Consider the following 17,434-nt stretch of genomic DNA (forward strand, 5'->3'; position numbering starts at 1 on the left):
GTAAGTTCGTACTAGGCGATGCAACGGTGTTCGAATCCCGCAGGCAGGTACCATTTTTCTAATGAAACACCTATGTACTTATAACCTGATGGATGGATGGATCTGGGTGATGCAGCCGTTGTACTATAAAAAGGGAGTCCTTGGAACTCATATCTCAAGGCATTCACGTTGTAAATGTCTATGGGCTCTGGTAACCACTTAACACCAGGTGGGCTGTGAGCTCGTCCACCCAACTAAGCATAAAATAAATAAATAAATTTGTACTTACAATAAAGTATATGCACTCTCTACTGTACTCATTCAGCGTACGACTTTTAAAGTAAGTTTTGAACAAAAATATAATTAGTGAATGTACCGTACCTTAATCATTTGTCGTCTTCTTCGGTTTTCGCAATTTTTATTAACCAATTAAAGTCAATATTTTATTGTCAATGCGGGAGATTAAATCAATTAGTTTTATTAGTTTTCATTAATCAACAGTGATTACATAAATAAATACCTTTAGAGTAAAGTAATAAATAACATGTATATAGTTTTCTTCACACAATATAATCTTAATAGATTTTTTTTATTGCCTTTGTAGACAGACGAGCCCACCTGATGGTAAGTGGTTACCGTCGCCCATGGACTTCAGCAATGCCAGGAGCAGAGCTAAGCCGCTGCCTACAACAATGCCAGGAGCAGAGCCAAGTCGCTGCCTACAACAATGCCAGGAGCAGAGCCAAGCCGCTGCCTACTACATGAAATTATTCATCACAAAAATCGATACTTAGTTTTCACATTGAATTCTGTTATATAATTCTATCAAAATACGTTTATATTTGATTCGTTCATTTCGTTCGACCGTGACCGCCACCGGCCAGATATTGGTCATGAAAAATGAAATTTCAATCACCGCACCTGACCGAACTCGGCAAATTTTCAAAGATCACGGTCAAAAATAAACTTATATAAGAACATCGCTTTTTATTCTGTTCACTCGTCTAAGTCATGGATAGAAGAAGCTTGTACGGTTTTCTGTTCTTCATTTTTTATATCATTTCAAGCCAAGAAATAATTTCTTATCATTCAGAATCTCTTCTTAGAAACTCATCGCGGAGTTGGTTGTGGAACAAAAAATTTACGCCAATTTTAAAAGAACATAATGATTTCGCTTATCACTATGAAAGTGACTTACATTTTGGTAATCGAATGAAAAATGTGAAATCTAAAAGAGCCGTCGATCCAGTGTTTTACGGACACCCGAAGACCAGAGAGGAGTTATGGTATGAGCACTTCATAAATAAGAGCAATGTCTTTGATCAAACTCCGTCGTTAATAAAACTGATACAGAACATAACTCTGACCTACCTCAATGGATGTACGCCGGTTATACTATACGATAGTCAAATTAAACTGAAGGAAAGTTATTTGTTTCAAAATTTACTTAGAAACTTTCCGGTATCTTTTGTCCATGGATACATCAATGAACACAGTCAATTACAAGAACCGAAACTACTGCAGCCTGTTCAGAAGTGTTTGCATTTCATAATATTTCTCTCTGATGTAAAAGTCAGCGCAAAAGTTTTAGGCAAACAGTCGGAGAGCAAAGTTATTGTAGTCGCTAGATCTTCGCAGTGGGCGGTACATGAATTCTTATCTAGTTCATTTTCAAGAGGATTTATCAATTTAGTAGTCATCGGACAGAGTTTCAAAGAAGACGATGATTCAACTATAGTAAGTTAATTTATTTATTAAAGTTCTGAATAAAAATATACATCTACAAATTTTCTATCAATGCTTTCCGCTTTAAAGGGTGGGAGAGCCGATATACTTAGACCAAAACCACTTAACGTCAGGTGGGCCGTGAGTTCCTTCACCCTTTAACGGAATAATATAGCGACCCCTTTCATTACCCCTTTTTCTCAGAAACGGTCCGTTAAAACAATTAATATTTATTTGGATTAAGTTAAGGTACAAATTAACTAACGTGACGGTTAGCAATCGCAAGATCATTGAACAAATAAATGTAATTGTAGTTAGGGTTCAAGTATTGAGGAGAAAAAAGTCTCGGATAGCTTCAAATGAAAAAGAAAAAGAAATATATATTAGAAAGCTAAAGAAATATGTATATAGGTATATTAGAAAGCTAAATAAAAAAAAGAAATAAATATTTAATTTTGAAGGTGATAAGTACTGAAACTTTGATTATTTGTTCCCAATAAATTAGACCTCTTAGTTCTGTGAAAAAAAAAACGAAATTTGTTGAGTTTATAAAATCTAAATTTAAGAAACTTTAAGTAAATAGAATAGCGCAGCATTTATTACCGTAGTAAAGGTTGGAAGTATTAATAATTTAATATGTTAACATTTTGGAACTCAGCTGACTAATGCATTAGTATTATGATGATCATGATCGACTGATCGTAACTTTACCTGATATCTTACATATTATAAGCTAAATGGTACCTTGGGTAGATAATATTATTATTCATACTAAAACTATCCTTACTAATCATACATATTTGTACACATGTCTAGGAATCACCGTATATATTATACACTCATAAATTATACACGGACGGATTGGGTGCAAGTAAGCCCGTCGTTCTCAATTCTTGGTCTCATGGAAAGTTTTCGAGGAATGTAAATTTGTTTCCACAAAAAATGACAGGAGGGTATGCGGGACATAGATTCGTCGTAGCTGCAGCCAACCAACCACCTTTCGTTTTTAGAAGGTAAGATGAGCATTAATAATTTATAATTATACTAAATTATACTTCGCAAAATTAGTAAACTCAAAGAATTTTTTTATAAAAATGATTTTTATAGAATAAAATCTGATCTCGATGGTGGAAATCCAAGAGTGGTTTGGGATGGAATTGAAATAAGGTTGTTACATTTACTAGCCGAGAAAAACAATTTTTCTATAGAAATTGTAGAGCCTCAAGAACTTCATTTAGGGTGAGTTACTTTAAATTTTATAACGCTGATGTTGAATGTAAAGCGTTCAAACTTTTACGTAGCATCTTTTCTTTGACCAGGTCAGGTGATGCTGTTGCCAAAGAAATAGCCAAAGGTCGGGCAGATATTGGTGTAGCTGGAATGTATCTCACTATAGATAGAACCAGAGAAATGGACGTCACATTTGCGCATTCTCAAGATTGTGCTGTTTTTATTACACTTATGTCCACAGCTTTGCCACGGTATCTCTTAATAGTTTTTATTCAATTTTCAATAGCTTCATTTCGTTTGTATTTACAAAACAAATATAATTTTAGGTACCGGGCGATTCTTGGTCCTTTCCATTGGCATGTCTGGGTTGCTTTAACATTAACATACCTGTTTGGTATGTTTCCTTTGGCTTTTTCTGATAAGCACACCCTGAGACATCTGATTAATAATAGTGGCGAAATAGAAAATATGTTTTGGTATGTCTTTGGTACCTTTACAAATTGCTTTACGTTCCTCGGCAGAAATTCATGGAGTAAAACCGACAAGATCACTACTAGATTACTCATTGGTAAAAAATGTTTTATTTGTTCTAGTTATATCTATAATTTTAATTTTCTTTACCTATATAATTAAAAGTAAAATTATAATTAAATTATTATAATATTGTTGCGCGCTGGGGTTTGGGATAAATAAAAACTCTACCGAAGTATAAATTAAAACTGTATTCAACATTTAGAACACTTATTTCGTTAAGACCGTTAAGATCGTTAAGACTTAAAATTGTCAATTCACTTCTTCCGCTTCGCTTCAGGTGATCCGTTCGCTGTTTCGCTTCGAGTAGTTCCGATTACTGACTGACTGCGTGCCATCTCTGCAAGGCTTTTATAGTCGACACGAGATCCCTAGATTTTTCGAGTATATTCTGGGCTAGTCGAGTAGCTTCAATGTGTGTTTCTGCAAACCGAAAATAGATGGCGTTGTACTTCTCGATTTTACTAGTACCTCCGATATTCGTTCGGCTATTCGCCAATAGACGGTGTTACTCTTATCGACGTAACAATATAAGAAATGGAGTGCTAAGCTCACAGACCAATGTTTTTAAATACTTGCTTAATAGTAAGCAACACTGATGTGATTCACCCTCCCCCTGAATGGGGGCCATTCAAACGTGTGGTTCAGCCCCAATTTTAAAATATTGAAGGTTCACTGACCCAGTTGAAGTGAATTCGTAAATAAATTTTCTATGTAGAACAGATATTTATACTTATAGGATCTAAATACATAAACTACAGATATGTAAATAATGTGATGATTTTACTGACTCATGGAAGAATAGCATGATTTACAATACATATCTAACTATACATACATACACTGGGCGAGCAAAGATGCGTAGAAGTACAAATAACTTTATGAATTCATTGGAAGAAATTGGTAAAATTTTTCCATTTTATTATTTTAGGATGGTACTGGATTTTTACAATAATTATTACAAGTTGTTACACTGGCTCCATTATAGCATTTGTGACGTTGCCAATGTTCCCGGAGACTGTTGATAGCATTCATCAATTACTAGCGGGTTTTTACAGAGTGGGGACCTTAGGTATGTGAAGAAACGTAGTATTTCATTTATAAGTTGACATTTTGAAGATAAGTGTTAAATTTCCACGTTAACATATGTATATAAATATAATGCTATTTTATTATTACGAAATAAAAGAGTTATAAATTTTACTAGAAGGAACGCTAATGGTATGTACTATAAAAAAATGTCAAGAGGGTATTAATTACGTTATAATGTACTAGAGTACGAGTAAGTATGTAGAATATATTTTATTTATTGTCTTTTAGATCGGGGTGGCTGGGAAAGATGGTTCCTCAACTCATCAGATCCTAATACAAATAAGCTCTTAAAGAAATTGGAGTTAGTACCCAATGTCGAGGCTGGAATCATGAACACGACCAAAGCATTCTTTTGGCCGTACGCCTTTTTGGGATCAAAAGCTGAACTCGAATATATTGTACAATCTAATTTTACGAAAACCACGTATGTATTCCGATGCTGTTCAAATGTGATACTCAACTGTTCACTGTAGGTGGTAGAATACTTGTTTTGGCTCATTTATTTCTATAAGAACTGTGCTATGACTAAGCTTCTGACTAGTGATTCTATAAATTCTGATGATCGGCGACGAATATAAATGAAGATTTTCAACCTGTTCAAAATGTCAACTTTACCTGGGAATTGACTGAAACATAATATTTTGCATTGAAAAAATTAGCATCTTTTGCACTCTACTTTAATAGACAAAGTGAAAGAAAAAGTTTAAATATAGTATTAGAATGAACAATCCTAGCATCTAATATGAAACAAATAATAATGTTTTGTAATAATTCTAGATCAAAAAGAGCCGTCCTGCACATTTCTAATGAATGTTTTGTACCATTTGGAGTTACTATTGGATTTCCAAATAATTCCTTGTATACAGCCAAACTGAATAATGACCTAAGAAGGATGGTACAAAGTGGCATAGTAGATAAAATAGTAGACGAAGTCCGTTGGGAAATGCAAAGAAGCAGTAATGGGAAATTACTTTCTGTGAGTGATTTACCTATTTTCTTCTTGAATAAGTATATTGGTAGCTTAGATATTATTGAGACATTTGAGATAAAATGTTCTTTTAATTTGACCGGTAGTAAAATAAAATATTGCATTTTATTATAAAATAAATCGTTGTTCAAATACAGGCAGTTGGAGGTTCTTTGAAAGTATCTGCAGCTGAAGAGAAAGGATTGACCTTAGAGGACACTCAAGGCATGTTCTTACTATTAGCAGCAGGTTTCCTCATAGCAGCAACGGCACTTATATCCGAATGGATTGGCGGATTCTCTAAGCTATGTAGATTCAGAAAGAAGAAAAACACGCTTGTAAATTCTAGTACTAAAGAAGATTCAATAAATATGCCACCAACTGACAGCAAAGATTTTAAAACAGAGACAGAAAGCGTTCTCCATTTTTGTTCAAGATCTACTAGCCCTGGTTCTAATGAATCCTTAGACGGACAAATTATAAATGTAACAGAAGAAAGTATAGAAATTCATAAGCAATTTACCTCTGAATGGGACTCTAGAAGATCTAGTTCAGTCGATTTGGAGAAAGAAGTGAAGGAAATATTCGAAAGAGATCTGAGGAGACGTGGTGCTATTTTAAATAATTGTCAGGATGTTGTTCTGGAAACTAGGCAAAGCACTGCGTCGAATAATGCTTTTGGGGATGCTGTTAAATAAATTGCAGATACTAATTCCGATTCACAGTTCGACGAGGCTTCCTTCAGATTTTTTAATATAAAAGTATTTTATTGGTTAATACAAGCTACATCAACAACTCCTGTCAATTTAGAAAACAGGACTGGCGATTGGTGCAAGCACGTCTAGTCATCGGGAAATGTTGTTTCAAATATAAAATTTTGAATTAATTATGTTTTCATATTATTTATATTAACACAATTCCCTGGTGACTTGTGGCGATGATCGTGTTGCTGAGCCGGTTTACTTAAAGAATTGTCGTTTTATCTTTAATTGGAGATAATAGATAGATACAATTGAAATGAAAACAACACATTGTATATGATATTTATGGGTGATTATCGTCATATCAGTAATCGTAATACGATATGTTTGTAATTTGTAAGTGATTTTACAGGGCATTGTGGCGCATTCCAAAAATGCACTTACAGTTCAGAAAGCTTTTTTTAAATTGAGACGTTCTGCTTAGTACTGCATATAGTAAGTATATGTTTAAAACGGTAAACCGAAAACCGGTACAGTCGCATCGCTCTATACACTGTACGTCTTACACTTTAGGCCACGACGATTTTTACTCTACTTATCTCCACTCTAAATATTTATGTTAATATTCTCTTATGTGGTGTAAAGATTTAAATAAAATAAAAAAAACTGACATCCAACTCTTTATTATTCTTCGAACAGTCATGAAAATAATTTATAACAATTTTTCTAACACTGTCGATTAACATTAATATTCCATTCAGCCACTGAGATGTTCTGCATTCATCAAACAATCTTTTATTTTATACACACGACAGACAATTGTTTCAACACAAATACAGACGCCATTAGACCTAAATAGATGCAGTATTTGGCCCGGCCTTAACTTAAAAATAATATTATGACTTAAAACATCGGTCACCCGATGATAGTAAAAATATCGAATAAAATACAACAGATTTCTCATTTTCATTGTAAACTCAAACTTTCGTATTCCTAAGTATCTACCTAACCGATTTGTTACATATGTATTGCACAAGTGTTAAGACAGAAACGAATTTGAATTTAATTTGAGTATTCAAAAGGATATGTATCATATTCCTATACTATTAGGGTGTAATCGACTGGTGCAATAGCAAACGCGGAGAGGGGTACATACAAAACAACGTAAAAATTCTAATGTGATTTAAGTTATTATTACAATGATACTCTCATACTTACGACTACATTTTAATTAAATGCAACGAACTAGATTACAAAATTACAGCTTTGCTATTGTCACACAGCTGGATACGTACAGGTCGAATTATTTAATATTATGTATATACCTAAAAACAAACAAAGCAAACTCTTTTTACACAAACACACAACACCGTTGTGCGTCAATAAACGATTAATTAATATATAATAGAAATTTAATTAATTACAAATGAAATCATTCCCGATAGATAGCAAAGTTCACAACCTCGGAAATAATGCTCCCAATACCAGCTTAACTGTTTAATTTATACAAAATATTTATTTTCATTATAACATTACATATTATTCCGCTGTGCAAAATTTAATATTGCATTTTCGTATATATTTTTTTTTGCAAATGTATAGTTTTGAATTTATTTTAGAGTACATGAATAATCCAATTACTAATTTGTGCAAAATAATCAATCTTAATTATTATAATCAATAGTGCAATCTGACTTAATTCTGGTAAATACTGAACAACATAAACAATTTGAAAATACGTTATGCAACTCATGCAAATGGTTTTATCAAATTATTTTATTGTTCCTATTCACACCAATTAGATTTAATTAGATTAAGGACTTTCAATAAAACTTTTATCTCTTACGAATTCAATTTATCTCTACATCATTGAAAGTAATATTTCCTTTTTCATTTCTGTTCATAATTATATTACATACCTACAACTGATATAATTTAGACAACAAGAAACAAGGTGATCGCTTCATCGCCAACCAAACACGATTGAGCAAATTCATTACAAGCACATAACATAACCACAATGAAGTGTTTTTAGGAACAAACCACCAAACGACTAACGCGAATTTAAAACATCTGAAAACAGGTCCTCTTGTTATCCAATTAACAATGTCAGAAACAGTAATAATGACATTTGGGATGTCAATACGAATTATCTTTTTCTTTTCCATAACTTATAATAAAGATTTTTTAACTGTTTATAATATCCAAGTTAGAAAGAAACCTTTTTAGCCCGGTGGTATAGAGAAAATTTCAAAAATAGAAAAGATAGAGAATAACAGTCCGAGCAAAGAGACAGTGAGAATTTCCCACACATTCATCTTTATACCCATCTTTAAGATAATAATTGCTATGTCATGCTAAAACTAATTTCGATGTTGCTTTCATAAAAGGTTTCTTTTAAATGGTAGGTATTTGATGTTGCGTCTAAAATATATACGATCAAATTTGTGATCATTAAGCAAATAATGATAATACAAAATCAATAAATTAATTTTGACAATGCTCTTTTAATTCAGTAAATCGTTTTTAAACTTCGAAATACGTGATTTTATTCAAATCTAAATTACGCATGCTGAGCATTTGCAATTTTTTCATTACTATCTGCCCTATGTCCACAGAATCATAGAATACATCCTTATTCTGAACGTGGACGAAGCTACGCGTAATGACGTCTTCAAAAACATCATTGACCGTTTGCTTACACTATACTGTGTACAGTATACACTATATAACACATTCATCTACATAACATTAAGAAATATACAACATCAACGTTCATAAAACGAGTCTGCTGTTAAATAATGCTTATGTTAATATATTTTATGACGTAAGCGACGGGCCTAACGTTTACAACAGTGAAGTTATACATATCACATCAACAATAATAATCCTAAACATTAAAGTGTATTTTATGTTTTACAGTTCCCTAAAAACAGGTTAACATTATTATGCTCGGGTAGTAAAATATTAATTCCTTTTTACAAACTAATCGTGTACTTATACAATGCGAAAATACATTTGATATTTCATCATCTAACGCGTTCAGACTTTTGAACATTGAAACTGGTTAATTTCCCTGTACAAATTTAACCAACACACAATTCACTATCCAAAATTTTGTTAGTGTGATTTGAAGTACCTAAAATTACGTTTAAATATTGATTTACTTAACAATTATTTTATACAATCAACCACACAAGACAGTTTCACTGCTCCGAAACGTGGTATAATTACATACGACCGCAGCTTTTCTTTTCCGAGACATATAAAATGGCTACTTACATGTGAATATGATAAATATTTACCTACAATCTACGTTGTACGGTCGTAAGTTTAACATCTTCAAAATACTTATATTTATCAGGATGTGAAAAAATATTAAATCAAAATGTTATCGTACAAATTTGGTATAATATGGTATATTTAGGCACTGTGAGTAAGGCATCTACAGTGAGATGATATGAGGGGACAGAATAGTAACGTTGTGATATTCAATGACTAAAGCGGTCGTATTGTCTAACTTTAACTGAAGCTGACAACACGTTAAACTTAATAATGCGGTAAAAATTATTTTATAATTCTTATCGGATAGTTAGTTCAATTGCAGCCGAATGCGTTAGTTTTTTCACCGAATAGTTTATGACTTTCACATTGAAAACCTATAGTGTGAATGAGGTTTATTTCGGTTTAGAACGCAACAAATAAAATTATATTTTTATTTACCTGTATTATTCAAGAATTATAAGGGATTTTGGAAAATAACTGATTTTGGAAAACAAAAATAAAACTTATGTATCAGAATCCAAGATTTCAACTCTTAGCGACTTCTGGGAAATTCAAGATAAAGGGATTGTGATCGGAATTAAATTTTTATAAATCCAGAATCGTTTTAGGATCGACTTAAATTTGGACAATACGGCCCCGGAACAAAGATTCATATAGTTAGTTATAATGTTTTATACCGAATCAGCATAATAATATTATGGTTACGTGGCTATGCTTTAGTTCTTATGTTTCCGCTCCATGGAACCACAAGGCCAACTTGTGTGGCTTGTCAAGATGGAAAACGTCATTCGTTTGGCGAAAATGTTGCAACGGGGATATTATGCATTTATGTAACACAGAGTAAAACAGTGCATCCAATAAACAAACATATGGCATATATTTCGACAGACTTTTTATTATTTGATCTACGTAGTGCGGCATGGCATAGTTATGAAGTTAGAAGTCAATTTTGAAACGGATACTCAAGTTCCCTATACGTATTTGGATTTAAAAAAGAAAAGTGTTTTTTTAGAGAATATAATTAATTCTTAGAATTCCGCTTTTCTTGTTTTAGGGTCTATAATAATTTGGTATTATTGAAAGTATTTAAATTATATTTTATTGAAATTTATTGACAGTAGTTAAGATAAATGAGTTTGATAAATCCCACATTTGGACTATTCTCATCCAAGGCAGGAGAACAAGTTCGCAACATTAGTTCTAAGTACAAAACGACAAAGATGAATCTAGAACGATGAAGATGAATCTAGAAGAATGACATTTATAAGTATTGGGTTTGTGTAAATTTTCTTCAGCTAAGCTGTTATTTTTGATAACATCTTCCAAAAATATATAGCAGGACGTGTTTCATATAGTGCCGTATCAAAATATTCTATATTCATTGTTATATAATTTTAATTTGTATGTGCGTTTAAAGCTGTGATTTACAACTACAGATTAAGTAGAAACTGAAAATATACAAATCTTCAGATCACATTAACAAAATAAAATTTTCTAAACAATAAATTTGTTCCTATACATCGTGGACACTAAACCTTAATTTACTTAAGAAGTACGTTACGAGTTTTACGATAGGTATCATAAATTGACTTTGCAATTGGGCAGATACGATAAAGACTTCGGAGATCAACTATAACTTCGGCCAATAATAAGCTCGAAACATTAGGGTTGTGCAACTACTGATTTACGACTTCACAAGTATGAATTAGATCCGTTACTTTCCCACAGTTCTAGACAGCTGGTGACAGCATCCACGAAGTGATGAATATACTTTGTCAAGGGCCTCTAAATTCATACATCATAACTGTTTACTTACAAATCTGCTTAAAGTGCAAGTGTTATCATAAGAAATCTTAAAGCTTCGTGTGGTACCATTACATTCTCATCTCTAGCTAAAATTACTTACACTTACATAACATTCGTTCCTAATAGGACGTGTATACATATTATGTAAATATCATTATGATTCTCATGTGTATAAATATGTCAATAGATATTATTATAGTAGATTTATTATACAATACATTATCTGTGATGATACTACGCTACATTTACAAAAGATTCAAGTTCGGATGTCACACTATATTTATATCTTTAAAATGGCACAAAAAACTTTTTTTTTTAAAACACTAACACAAAGTCAACAGTCGCTTGTATAAGTCTTCAACGCACTGATAGAATGTTACAGTCCGTCACGTGACACAACACACAACTCCGCCGGCTGATGCGTTACTAACTCCGAACCGTATTCTAGTGCAATTTATTGTATAAACAGTTACTATAATTAAATTGACTAACTTTAAGCTAAACAAACAATGGCACGGATTGCACATTTAATGACAACTATGTACAAGGGAATTACAGGAGAGATATCTAATACATAATATATTAAACAGTTCAAAATTGTTCTGAAGGGTTGCAACTAGCATTATTGTACTTAATAATTTTTAACATTTATTTATTTATACGAGTGTAATCGCGCGTGCAATTTAACATTAATTACGTATTATTAAATAGTGTAAACTTGAACATTTAACATTCGATCTCAAAGATCTATGATGGGTCACGCCCATTTTTGGATGATCCAATGAAAAGTCTCGTAAGAGGTCCATGTTTGATTTCTCACCGTGCCATCAAAAGCACCTTCAGTTTAGATGCACCTTTCTGTATAAGAGTACGCTGTGTTCGATCCAGCACCGTTTAGTGTAAGAGTTATGTTCCGCGGGCCGGTGTGCGGCACCGTTGGCCGCGTGCGGACTCGTGCGGTCTCGTGCGGTCTCGTGCGGTCTCATGCGGTCTCGCTTAGCAGTGCGGGTGGAGGGGCCTCGGGTAGGGACCGAAGGCCTCATAGCCTAGCTATGTGGCCCAACCCTCGATCCGCGGCCGTTTGGTATGGGGTTGCTCGTAGTCAAGCGCAACGGCGTTGGAGTGCCTCATGTCTTGGCCTGCCGGCGAGCCCATGTTACTAGACGAAACTGAGCCTGCAAGTAAACGATCCGTTGTAAGAGAAGTTGGACTAGTAATTTGAAACATGTTAATAGGTTATTTAGGCGGTCTTTCTAGGCGTTTCCAATTACCCGTGACTTTAGAATGTAGTTTCACGAATATGAGGAATTTATTTTCAAGACATTATTAATCTTCATATATCTTGAAAATCGAAAACAAATTAGGAAATATATTAAATATTTTTCAAAGGTAAATAAAATATTTATTTATTTATTCAACTTAATGCACAGAAGTACAATGGCGGACTTAATGCCTGAGGCATTCTCTACCAGTCAACCAAGGGTGGTGTAGAGAATCCTGAAATATGACTATACTACAACAAAGTCTGCATTACTAAGAACTAACTTTAACTTACTTTAATACTTGACCCGGCTCAGTACCACTTCTGTGTGAAGCACAATTTCAGAACGTACATTTTGAGAAGTTTTACCGTCCAAATTGCCGCTTCTTATACGCCTATCATATTCTAGATATATTTAGTATATTTATTTAGTTTTTAGAAATATTCGAATATAATAAACGAATTCAAAAATATATCATCGTCTTTTTGTATTTCTAATCCCTTTGCAAATGTTTTGTTCCGAGAGCAGCGGCCGGTCTGATTAAAAAAGTTCATGATAAAACAAAAATTGAACTATTGTCTATCGATAAAAACTCTTCTTAGGCCTTATAGGGATATCCTCCTCCTATAAAGACAAGTTCTCTTGTCAGTCCCTGAAAATACAAAAAAAGGAAACTAATCCTGTCTAAAGACTCTCACCATCAATGACTCCTGGCATTTGATGTGCGGGCTGTGGTATGCTGGCAGGAGGAGGGCCGCGATGCAAGTGATCCGGTGCGCGTGGCGGCGATACTGGTTCCGCTTTGATCTTCACATTGCTTGGTGACGCGGCCGGTGGAGGAGTTCCCCCACCACCCAATACCGGCAGGCTGCCACTGTATTCCAAACGATTGATTTAATCAATGACGACCGACGACCAAACGTTTTTACGGAAACAATAACCATCTATTATAAATCAGGCCCCGAATAATTACACTTCAGTAATGAAAGAGAATTGTATATTTCCGTGAGTTTTCTTAGCTTTTCTGGTACTCTAATTGAGATTTTGATCATTTCGTTTGAAACGTGATGGCAAAAGAAAAAGAGGTAGGCAAGCTAGAAGATGGACAGATTATATAAAGATAATTGGAGGGACAATCTGGTCCAGAAAAGCTAGCAACAGAGAAGAATGGAAGCAGCTGGAAGAGGCCTATGTGTGACAGGACACGCTGATCACTGAGCCGGGAAACCCGATGTATTAGATTTAAGTTAAAACAATTTGCTACTATGTGTAAATATCATTGTTTAGTATCAGCAATAAAGGCTTACAAAAAATGAAAGAGAAACAATCAGAAGAATCAGACTGTAAATTTAAATTTCATAAAAAATATATTTTCACACTGTGCAATGTTTGTGTTTGTTAGTTTGAAGTCGTCGTGGACTAAAGGATAGGACGTCCGGTGCATTCGTATCAAGCGATGCAACGGGGTTCGAATCCCACAGGCGGGTAGGTACCAATTTTTCTAATGAAATACGTACTTCACTAACGTACACGATTGACTTCCACGGTGAAGGAATAACATCGTGTAATAAAAATCAAACCCGTAAAATTATAATTTGCGTAATTACTGGTGGTACGACCTCTTGCAAGTCCGCACGAACTAATTTTAACGAATATCGTAGAATAGACATCGGATTAATTCGGTTGAGTGTGGTCCTCAATACTTTCACTGTGAAACGCGTTACTGCTAATGCCGTGAAATTTTAATCTGCTGCTACAGAAAACCTGATTAATTACAATTCCTATTTATTTTTAGTATTATGAATAACATAAGCTTAAACTTGAACTTGTTTGTGTTCGACATAAAATAAATAATTCATAACATTCCCCAAATACATATAAACGTTTTCCTAAATAGGTACATATAAAAGTTTGTATTTTATTCAAATAATTTTGTGTTTCATAAATAAACTTTTGAGTTTAAAACTACATCACTTTGACATACATTCATCAAAATAAACTTACTTAGAACCATTAAGTTATCGTTAGATAAGCAACCATAATTTATTAGTGTTTTATATAATCACTATCAAGATATCAACAAAAACATTTATTTAATAAAAGATGAAAAACAAAAAAGTCTATAAAACGATTCCAACTCTAAATTGCTTCTATTGTTAAATTTTTCAATGAAACGCTAAAATATTGGCTTGGAACGCAGTAATTACATTTTGTATACGTAATTTTCAGCTAATTTCACACTTGCTTCGATAGCCGTGATCGTCTAGTGGTTAGGACCCTACGTTGTGGCCGTAGTAACCCAGGTTCGAATCCTGGTCACGGCAGTGACTTTACACTGTCATGGCGAAGCGTTACTTTTTTAAATTTACTTAAGTTGTGCGTATTATTTTGTGAAAATTTACGTTATATTATATTAACGGTTTTATTTCCAATTTATTTTTGAAATGCATTATCGTTATTTTCGGTATGAGAACAATAATTGGATCTTTAGGTACAAAACCAGTATTTCGTAGAGTACTTCATAGTTGTCAATCTCCGTGGATGGTACCAGAATTACTTCTCTTCTGAGACTTAATTATGATGATCTGTACCGACTATTTAATGAATTATGCATTCATTATTTTATATTATCTATTCATCAACTATTATAAAGGTGTTTTTGGGATTTTTTTTATTGTCGCTTATTTTCAGTGAAATTTTATTTATTCACATCAGCTATCTATTTGAAAATGCTATTTTACTTAACTTAGATAATTTGAAGCTTAACATTCTTATTAATTTTCGACATTACTTAATTGACTTAAAATTGATCACGCCCGTTCTTTTATTCATCAAACTCATTTCGCGTTAATTTTTTTTTATCCCGTTTACTTAAAAAAAATCGATTCATATGTTTTTATATCAATCTATTAAGTCGAAATCGATTTGCTTCTGTTCGAGTGGAACATGTTTTTCTTTACTATTATCCGAGAATCGTCACGGGTGGTTACCGTTCTTCAACACTACGTTTTTTAGCTTCGAATTTTTATCAATCAGGCAAAGACGTGATTTTCGAATCATCTACGTGACTTTTTTGTTGTTGCTTAGATGAGTGGATGACGGCCCACCTAGTGTTAAGTGAACCCACCTGAGACAAGTGTTCTAGGGTCACAGTATTTTTATAGTATACTTTTTGACTTTCGCTACTAAGATATCCATACAGATATAATTCTGAAATTGAATTAAATAAAGTGTCGTAAGAATAAGAATTGCATCGAGCGAATTACGATTTTATGCAGTTTTTTGAGATTATTAAACCTCACCCGAAGTCTACCTTTAATCCAAAAGCTCTAGAAATATACAAGATTGTAGAAGTGGGGAGACGTGGGATATTTCAAATATAAATATAACAAAAATTCACAGTAATCTCTCACTTTATTTAACAACTTACATTATGATGAATTAATGAATTAAAAGTGCATGCGATTTTTATTTTTTTGAAGCACTGTTAGTGTTCCAGGACTTTATGATCGATCACTGTTATTAGCGTACGGTACGGTTATAACAGAAAACTGCATACAAACAAAACGATATCGACGCTTGAAAGGCAAGAGTGACTAAGCGACAATAACTGCTTTGTACATAAATAATAGGCAATAACCATATTCGATGCGCAAAAAAAATATATTTCTAGGTCTATTAAAATCATTTCAATCCAACAGCTACTAGCTAGATTCTACTACAGCTGGATTCGTTAAAATAAATTGTGTTTTCAGGTATTTCAACTTTAAATTAGTCTACTGTAAAGTTCACGCATTGTCGCTTAGTCACGTTTGCCTTTCAAGCGTCGATATGAGGATTATGATACTTGAAAATGAATAAGCATGTTACATTGTATCTTATAGAGGTTTCGGACAGCCAACAGATTATTGTAACAGGAAATAAGAAAGCTGATTTACAAAATCGGTTGTCTGTAAAGTCGGTTTACTGACGACAGTTGAACGTGACAACGTCATAAGAAAATACCGATGGAATGGTTTCATTTTTCAAAAGAAAATTTTAATTTTATTTGTTTGATAGATATTTTGTATGGATATAGAGAAATGGAAATCACTATTGAATTGATCGTGACGCTTAAATTTCCCCCATGACGTTTTCAATATTCAAATTAGACTCGAATTGACTACGGCATTCCAATATCGCGTCTTTGTTGTCGTAAAATAATTGGAGAAATTTATTGCCAGCTTAGCCACGTGATCGTGGAACGCCTCAGAGCGAGGTAACGCCGCACGAGTCATGTTTTTTCGTGCGCGCAGTCGGCTCCATCGAATTATAAGACGTTGTCACGTCAAAATGTGGATGATGATGTTAGGCGAGACTATAATTATAAAAATACAAAAATCAAAATTGGGCACAGACATGTACCTGTTGTGTTGTAACGTCTGCAGTTGGTGTGCGCCCCACGTCAGTCCGATTCCCATGTCCGAGGTCATACTGAAGTCCTGTGGTCCGAAGTTGGTGAGTGAATAGCTTAGTGGTGTCTGAAATACAATACAGTATTGTTAGATAAGGAAATAAACTGGCATTTGAAAACAGTTTTAGAACCGCTGGGTCTTATTTAATATGTTTTTTGAATGAAGAGCACCGAGTGCATTTTACGCTTTATGCTCAATGGCTACGGAATATAGACGGCTTTTTTCTGGGAATTACTTGCAGAAATTGGTAGAACGCATTAGCGGAATTCGTCCCATCATATGCGACGTTAGTAAAATAGGTACTTGCGCACTGCATTTTAATTATAGAGTAGATGCAATTCTGAGGAGGGTCAATTCTCCTTTTACACGACGGATTTTGTGACACTATTATTTATTTGTCGA

At 33.6% G+C, this 17,434-nt stretch overlaps 2 protein-coding genes and 1 non-coding gene across 8 annotated transcripts in view; 2 read left to right on the forward strand and 1 right to left on the reverse strand.

Moving 5' to 3' along the window:
• Positions 1 to 707: 707 nt before the first annotated feature.
• Ir21a (Ionotropic receptor 21a) lies at positions 708 to 6,899 on the forward strand. Its single transcript, XM_028176784.2, has 9 exons — positions 708 to 1,716; positions 2,521 to 2,717; positions 2,812 to 2,943; positions 3,024 to 3,185; positions 3,261 to 3,502; positions 4,397 to 4,537; positions 4,786 to 4,981; positions 5,335 to 5,533; positions 5,683 to 6,899. Exons 1-9 carry the CDS (start codon positions 991 to 993, stop codon positions 6,220 to 6,222), a joined length of 2,535 nt encoding a protein of 844 aa, XP_028032585.2. The 5' UTR covers positions 708 to 990; the 3' UTR covers positions 6,223 to 6,899.
• The window catches only part of Mef2 (myocyte enhancer factor 2), a 90,095-nt gene continuing 79,553 nt past the window's right edge, over positions 6,893 to 17,434 (reverse strand). For 4 of the 6 annotated variants that reach the window (XM_028176831.2, XM_028176828.2, XM_089727521.1 and 1 more), the window contains 3 exons: positions 16,977 to 17,098; positions 13,277 to 13,452; positions 6,893 to 12,491 (listed from right to left, as the gene is read on the reverse strand). In XM_028176831.2, the coding sequence (XP_028032632.2) occupies positions 12,367 to 12,491; positions 13,277 to 13,452; positions 16,977 to 17,098 (423 nt within the window). In that variant the 3' untranslated portion in view covers positions 6,893 to 12,366. The remainder of the gene's footprint in view (positions 12,492 to 13,276; positions 13,453 to 16,976; positions 17,099 to 17,434) is intronic. The other 2 variants (XM_089727522.1, XM_028176830.2) reach the window with 1 other exon arrangement.
• Positions 14,831 to 14,902, forward strand: TRNAH-GUG (transfer RNA histidin (anticodon GUG)). Its single transcript has one exon. It is a non-coding gene; the product is annotated as a tRNA-His (tRNA).

The sequence above is a fragment of the Bombyx mandarina genome, chromosome 05 (genome assembly GCF_030267445.1).
Source record: "Bombyx mandarina strain Sakado chromosome 05, ASM3026744v2".
In the NCBI taxonomy this organism is placed as follows: Eukaryota; Metazoa; Arthropoda; class Insecta; order Lepidoptera; family Bombycidae; genus Bombyx; species Bombyx mandarina.

What these genes read in the sequence shown, in the direction of transcription:
- Ir21a (XM_028176784.2), top strand. Translation starts at nt 991, where the DNA reads ATGGATAGAAGAAGCTTGTACGGTTTTCTGTTCTTCATTTTTTATATC. An exon ending in AAGACGATGATTCAACTATA is followed by an intron (nt 1,717 to 2,520) that starts GTAAGTTAATTT and finishes ACACATGTCTAG; the next exon opens with GAATCACCGTATATATTATA. An exon ending in CACTACTAGATTACTCATTG is followed by an intron (nt 3,503 to 4,396) that starts GTAAAAAATGTT and finishes TTATTATTTTAG; the next exon opens with GATGGTACTGGATTTTTACA.